At 56.8% G+C, this 7,103-nt stretch overlaps 1 protein-coding gene across 3 annotated transcripts in view; it reads left to right on the top strand.

Annotated features, from left to right (window-relative positions):
• The first annotated feature begins 1,378 nt into the window (after positions 1-1,378).
• Positions 1,379-7,103, top strand: part of ACSS2 (acyl-CoA synthetase short chain family member 2) — a 42,580-nt gene continuing 36,855 nt past the window's right edge. Inside the window, exons 1-2 of one of the 3 annotated variants that reach the window (XM_068149779.1) lie at positions 1,379-1,579; positions 2,185-2,380. In XM_068149779.1, the coding sequence (XP_068005880.1) occupies positions 1,456-1,579; positions 2,185-2,380 (320 nt within the window). In that variant the 5' untranslated portion in view covers positions 1,379-1,455. The remainder of the gene's footprint in view (positions 1,580-2,184; positions 2,381-7,103) is intronic. The other 2 variants (XM_068149777.1, XM_068149778.1) reach the window with 2 other exon arrangements.

Here is a 7,103-nt window from a genome sequence, read left to right as displayed (position 1 = left end):
TGGCCTCTGAGACTGTTTTGAGGCTGCTGAAGGAGGATCTCATCCATGGCAGCTGCCTGGCAGTGGTGAGGATGTTGCTGATGGGGGAGACATGGTTGAAGGGGTAGCGAAATCAGCAGGGGACACAGCTGATGATGGGTGGATGTGGGCTGAGAGGACTTGGGGGTGCTGGTGGATGAGAAGCTCAACAGGAGCCAGCAGTGAGCACTTGCAGCCCAGAAAGCCAACCAGAGCCTGGGCTGCAGCAAGAGAAGCATAGCCAGCAGGGCCAGGGAGGTAATTCTTCAGCTGTACTCTGCTCTGCTGAGACCACAGCTGGAGCTCTGTGTCTGGTTCTGGAGCTTCTGTTCCAGGAAGGATCTGGAGGTGCTGAAAGGTGTCCAGAGAAGGGCTACAAGGATGAGCAGAGGGCTGGAGCTGCTCTGCTCTGGAGACAGACTGAGGGAGTTGGGGTTGTGCAGTCTGGAGAGGAGGAGCCTCTGAGGAGACCTTCTTGTGGCCTTCCAGTATCTGAAGGGGGCTCCAAGAAAGCTGGGGAGGGACTTGTGAGGGTGTCAGGGAGTGATAGGACTGGGGGGGATGGAGCAAAACTAGAAGTGGGGAGATTCAGCTTGGATGTTAGGAAGAAGTTGTTCCCCATGAGGGTGGTGAGAGACTGGCACAGGTTGCCCAGGGAGGTGCTGGAAGCCTCCTGCCTGGAGGTGTTTGCAGCCAGGCTGGATGTGGCTGTGAGCAACCTGCTGTAGTGTGAGGTGTCCCTGGCCATGGCAGGGGCTTGGAACTGGCTGATCCTTGAGGTGTCTTCCAGCCCTGACAATTCTCTGATTCTATGGCAGGGGAAGAGCGCTGCTGGAGGAGCTGGCAGGGGCCGTGGCTGTCAGAGAGAGGCACCACCAGCGGGGGAGAGGCGTGACATGGCTGAGGGGGGAAACCACTGACATCAGGGACGGCTACGGCTGACAGGGGACAGCGCCGTGGGGAAGGGCATGGCTGGCAGGGGAACACTGCGGAGACGTGGGGGTAAAACAGCCGGGGGGGAGTCGCCGCTAACGGGGGCTACAGGACTGACAGAGGCGAGGCGGCCAAGCGGCGCAGAGCAGCCGGCAGCTGACAGGGCGGACAGAGGGGGCACGGCAGGCGGGGGTGGGGAAAGATGGCTGCCGGGGGGCACGGCTGTCAGGGCGACATGGCTGACAGCACCGCCCCGCCGCCGGCCGGCCCCCTGCAGCGCGGCCCTGCCCCGCCCCGCCCCGCCCCGGGGCTGGCGGCGCGGCTCGGCGGCACCCGGCGCGGCGGACGGCCGAGCTCCGGGGCTGGGCTGCGGGGCGGCGCTGCCCTCCGCTTCGCCTGCCGCCGCCGTGAGGGCGTTCCGCTGCCGTCCCCGCCCCCGGCTCCGCGCCGCTTTGAAGCGGGCTCGGCGGCCGCCCACCCGCCCAGAGCTGCCGGCGCTCAGCCATGGTGCTGCCCGAGGAGCAGGCCCGGCTGTACCGGCCGCGGCCCGACCTGCTGCCGGCGGCACACGTCCCGTCGCTGTCCCACTACCAGCGTCTCTACCAGCGCTCCGTGGAGGAGCCGCACGGTGAGGGCCGCTGGCGGTAGCCCCCTCCTTGCCCGCTGCCCCCGGGCAGGGCCGCGGCGGGGCCGGGGGGGCTGACGCGGAGCGGTGCCTCCGGGGGGGGCTGACGGGGAGCGGTGCCTCGGGGGGGGGGGCTGACGCGGAGCGGTGCCTCGGGGGGGGGGCTGACGCGGAGCGGTGCCTCGGGGTGGGGGCTGACGCGGAGCGGTGCCTCGGGGTGGGGGCTGACGCGGAGCGGTGCCTCGGGGTGGGGGCTGACGCGGAGCGGTGCCTCGGGGGGGGGGCTCACGCGGAGCGGTGCCTCCGGGGGGGGCTGACGGGGAGCGGTGCCTCGGGGGGGGGGCTGACGGGGAGCGGTGCCTCCGGGGGGGGGCTGACGCGGAGCAGTGCCTCGGGGGGGGCTGACGGGGAGCGGTGCCTCCGGGGGGCTGCTGGCAGGAAGCGGGGCAGGGGGTGCCGGGTGGGCAGGAGGGGGTGGCAGGGTGTTGGGGCCGCGGCGAACCCCAGCGGCGTGGGGTGCAGGGATAGAGGGGCTGCTTCCTGTGCTCCTTAAAGCATTGCCTTCCTCATCCTTCCTCAGTCGTGAGCTCTGGCCGTTGCCTTTGCAGAGTTTTGGGGTGACATTGCTAAAGAGTTCTACTGGAAGACTCAGCCCACGGGACCCTTTCTGAAGTACAACTTCGATGTGACCAAGGGAAAGATCTTCATCGAGTGGATGAAAGGGGCGACCACCAACATCTGCTACAACCTCCTGGACAGAAATGTCAACGAGAAGCAACTTGGCGACAAAATTGCTTTTTACTGGTAAATTTCTGGCTTTGTTGTGGTGTAGAAGGTGTGAAAGGGTCATGCTGAAGCGTGCCAAGAGTGTTGACTTGTCACCATCCCTGGAAGGATTGAAAAGCCATGCAGATGTGGTGCTGAGGGACAGGGTTACTGGTGACCTGTCAGTGGACTCAATGATCTTAAAGATCTCTTCTAACCTAACTGGCTCAGTGATTTGTACTGTGAGGTGAATTGAAACGTGGTAAAAACTGAGAGGCTCTGATGTTTGCATAGGGACAGCAGGTGTTTGCTTTCTTGCGTTTGAGAGGAGCTGCTGAGTGGAGCTTCTCAGCCCATTCCGGGATGCCCGGGAATAGCTCAGCACAGCAGTGTGGAGCTCCTGGCTTCTAGCTCTGCCCTTGCAGTTGTACCTGCTAAAACCGGCAGCCAGATGACATTGAGGGGGGTGCCACAATTCCCTAGTGAAGGTGGAGGCAGAAGGAGGGAGGCATGGGCTGAGGAAGAGTTAACATCCACTAGTAAAAGCTGATAAACCCCAGATCTCTTGTCTTCATGTTTTATGGCTCTGGCAAGTTTCCTCTCCTGTGGCAGAAAGGTTCTCCCAAACCCTGAGCTTGTGTATTGGTTCCTTGCTCCTGAGGGTGTGTATTTTCCATGATGCCTTCAGCAAGGCTGGTTTCTGTCTGTTACCTCTGGGAAGTGAAGTTAACTTCCAGGCCTCTGAAGGATGTTTGTGTTTTTATTGCCAGAGCAGTTCCTAGTGGTGAAAGGCACCTGAAGCTTGACATTTTCATATTGATGCAAATGATGTTTCTCTGGTGAGGGGTGAGGTCCAGAACTCATGCTCCCCCGAGGAACTGGCTCAGCTGGCCCCACAGCTGTGTCCCTAGGCTGGGCACAGTGCCTTGCCCACCTGTGTTCTGCTGTTTCCCATGGCCTGGCGTTTCTCTTGCGTGGCTGTGACTGGATGTGGTGGTACAGAAGCACAATTAGATGTCCCCCTTGTGAGGGTTACAGTAACTAGCTGGGTTATGGGGATTCCCTGCGGCAGAGTGGTGGACAGCTCTGCTGCTTGGAGTGGTTTTTGTGCAGCTGAAGGGGGAGTGTGTGTGTGTGTCCAGTCACCTGGTGACTAGGGGCTACCCCCCTACAGAAAGGAACATCTTTACACTGGTGTAGTTCTGGCTGTGACTGTAAAACTGGATTCATACTTGAGTTTCAAGCCATGGAGCTGCTGCTTCAGTAGAAGAATTATCACTTGCTGCCTAATAAATAATCATGGTGGTAAGAGACAGGTGGAATGTGGGAAGTGTTTGCTTCCCTGCTAGGCAAATACCTTCTCTAACTCACTCAGCTGTAAAATGACTGCAGCCTCTGAATGAAAACTCCTTTGTAAACTCATTCAGGTGAAGGTGTGCCAGCAAACAGAGCCATTTGGCAGCTGCACTGGGTTTTGTGGGGGGAGTGGGTGCATTATTGTGCTTGCACATAAATCTCTGGGTGACAGCTAGGCAGCAGCCTACGGCTTTCATCCGGGCTTGGGGCAGGTTTCTCTTCTTAGCTATTCTGGCAGCCTTCATGGGGCTATTTGTGAGCAAAACTTGCAGTGGGTATTCAAATGGTGGGTGTCTGGCAGTCCTGGTGTTCAGTGCTGGAAACCAAGGTGTCTCTTCCTCCTTGGCAAACAGTTTTTTTCCTGCCTATTTTGGGATAAACTCTCCTAGCACAGTTCTGTCCCAAGTGACCTGGCACGGAGCTGTCAGCTGGGAATGCTGGTGGGAGGGGTGGAAGGGGCACACTGTGTGTGGTGCTGACTGGTGAACTTGTGGCACTGAGGTCCTGAGGAAGTGAGGCTAAGGGCTGTGACTTGTAAAGTCACTCTTGCAGGAGCAGCTCTCTGGACACTGCCTTTCTTCAGGAACAAAATGGAACTGCTGCTGCCTCGGCCCTTCACATGTTGTGTTCAACGCTGTAGAACGAACCTGCTTCCCTAAACCACTTGAGGCTTGTCATGCTGTAGGAAAGCTCAGGAAAGAAATGAGAGCCTATGAAAGCTGAAGAGGATTCCTGGGGAAATCTTGGGTTTTCTTCAGATTCCTTGGCCACTTGCTTCTGGGAAAGTTTATAGCCTGTGAGATGGGAAAGGATGCTGAGCTTAAACCAAGGTGTCAGTGACTGCCCAGCTCCGAGAGAGCTTTGAGTGTGGTCTTTGCTTCTGGAGAACAGAAATGAGGGCACAAATAAATAATACTTGGAGGCATTACTGGTCTGAGGTGTGTCCTGACAAAGTTCAGAGCTGCTGTGTGGCTCTTACAGTGGCTGCCTCTGGTTTTGCATGGACAGGAAGGAGTTTGCCTGCATCTGTTATGGCCAAGCTGCTCCGATGGTTCCTCATGCCGCGCTGCCCAACTTGGCTCCACTCAGAGGTTCTGATCCCAAGCCACATGGAGTTGCTCTTTCAGCACAAAGGGCAGTACAAGGGATTGCTTCATGCTGTAGAGCTTGTGACCTTCACAGTTATGGTGTCATCCTCGTGGTGCTGTGAGGGCTGTAGTTGAGAGTGACCCTGGTGAGCGAGTAGGAAAGGCCTGCGTGCTCCCTGCAGCCTGCTTCGCTCTGCTCTCTCTTGCTGCTGGTGACCGTTGCAGGCATTCCTCTTTCTGCTGCTTGTTTGATTCCTCTTTCTCTGCTTGGTGTTGCTGCTGTGGCCTAAAAAGGAACAGTAGCTCCAGGAAATGTTTTCTGTTGAAGTGCTGCACTCAAAAGTGAAATCTGTTTCTTAATTGCATGGAGAGGCTGAAGTTGCTGTGCAGGTTGGTGCCTATCAGGGCTTCCCTGAGGCTGAAGTTGCTGTGCAGGTTGGTGCCTACCAGGGCTTCCCTGAGGCTGAAGTTGCTGTGCAGGTTGGTGCCTACCAGGGCTTCCCTGAGGCTGAAGTTGCTGTGCAGGTTGGTGCCTATCAGGGCTTCCCTGAGGCTGAAGTTGCTGTGCAGGTTGGTGCCTACCAGGGCTTCCTTGGACCTTGCAGGCAGCATAGAATCATAGAATTGTCAGGGTTGGAAGGGACCTCAGGGATCATGGCAAGCTCATGGCAGAGGGGGGTTGGAACTAGATGATCTTTGAGGTCCCTTCTAACCCTATGGCTCTGGGATCATCCAGTTCCAACCCCCTGCCATGGGCAGGGACACCTCACACTAGACCAGGTTGCTCAGAGCCCCATCCAGCCTGGCCTTAAACTTCCAGGGATTCACTGGATAAAGTAACTGGGGCACTAAGGTAGCTGCAGGGGACTTGAAGCAGTGCTGAGGACTTTCTCTGGTGGGTATTGTTAAGGAGAGCAGGAGCACAGTGTGCCTTCACCAGGCTGTAGCCAGATCTGCCCTGCATGGACAAACCCTCACTCCTGTGCTGAAGTGCCTGCTAATAATCATCTCCTCTAAACATCAGCCTGGGCAGCTTGGGGAGGTGAAAGTGTAACCAGGGGGAGTTAAAGAACATCACCTCCTATAGAACTCCCTTCAGTTGAAGGTAGCTGGATGAAGCCTCCTCTGTAACCTTTGCATAGCTGAAGGACTGAGTTACAGAATCCCAGTATGGTAGGGGTTGGAAGTGACTTCTGGGGATCATCTATTCCAACCCTCCTGCCAAAAAGCAGGGACACCCACAGCAGGGTTCCCAGGATCACAAGGTGCAGAGGGGTTTGGAATCTCTCCAGAGAAGGAGGCTCCACAAACCCTGAGCAGCCTGCTCCAGAGTTCTGGCACCCTCACAGTAAAGAAGATTTTTCTCACATTTGGACAGAGCCTCCTGGGTTCCAATTTGTGCCCATCCCTGACCAGAGTCTGGCCCCACCCTTTAGCTATTGATCAGCACTGAAGAGTCCTCCTCAGGCTGCTCTTTTCCAGGCTAAACAGCCCCAGGTCTCTCAGCCTTTCCTCCTCACAGAGATGCTCCAGGCCCCTCAACATCCCTGCAGCCTCTGCTGGACTCTCTCCAGTAGCTCCCAGTCTCTCCTGGACTGGTGAGCCCAGAACTGGACACAATACTCCATATGTGGCACCACCAGGGCAGAGCAGAGGAGGAGGAGAACCTCCCTCCCTCAGCCTGCTGGTCACACTCTTCTTACTGCAGCCCAGGAGACCATTGGCCTTCCTGGCCACAAAAGCACACTGCTGGCTCTTCCCTTTCTTTTCCCCCCCCTCAAGTCAGTCACCCCAGCTGCAGTCCTGGTGGTGCCTGGTGGGACCAGGGGCAGGAGGTAGAGCTTTGCACACCAATTTTAGCCTTCCTATAAGGCAAGGTGTTTGAACTTAGGAGGGGGCTAGTGGTTTCTGCCATCTTTGGGAGACTGTGTCAATGTTCTGCTTTCTCACACTTGCCCAGGGAAGAGCACATCTGGAACAGAGAAACAAAGACAGTGAAGGCTGCCAGAACTTATTGGGGCTTTGCTTAAACAAAGGACTTAGCTGCCCATGGTTCCCATCCTGGGCTTAGAACAACCATGATGTGCAAAGATGAGATGCAGAAGGTTGGCTGTTTGGATTGTTTAAATGTAATAAAGGATTTAAAGGGTGGTTGCTGTGAGATTTCTTCCAGTAAAGCTTTCTGGAAGGAGAAAGCCAACAGCTCTAGAGCATGTCAATAAACACCCCCCCCCCCCCCAACAAACAAACCAACCCCAAACCAAAACCACCACCAAAATGGATCCAGAGCACTTCTGGAGGTAGGTTTTGGACAGCAG

Source organism: Melanerpes formicivorus, unplaced genomic scaffold (genome assembly GCF_026170545.1).
Source record: "Melanerpes formicivorus ecotype bairdi unplaced genomic scaffold, bMelFor1.0.p_v2 SCAF_19, whole genome shotgun sequence".
In the NCBI taxonomy this organism is placed as follows: Eukaryota; Metazoa; Chordata; class Aves; order Piciformes; family Picidae; genus Melanerpes; species Melanerpes formicivorus.
The sequence above is the reverse complement of the archived record's forward strand: the minus strand, read 5'-3'. Positions and strand labels throughout refer to the sequence as shown.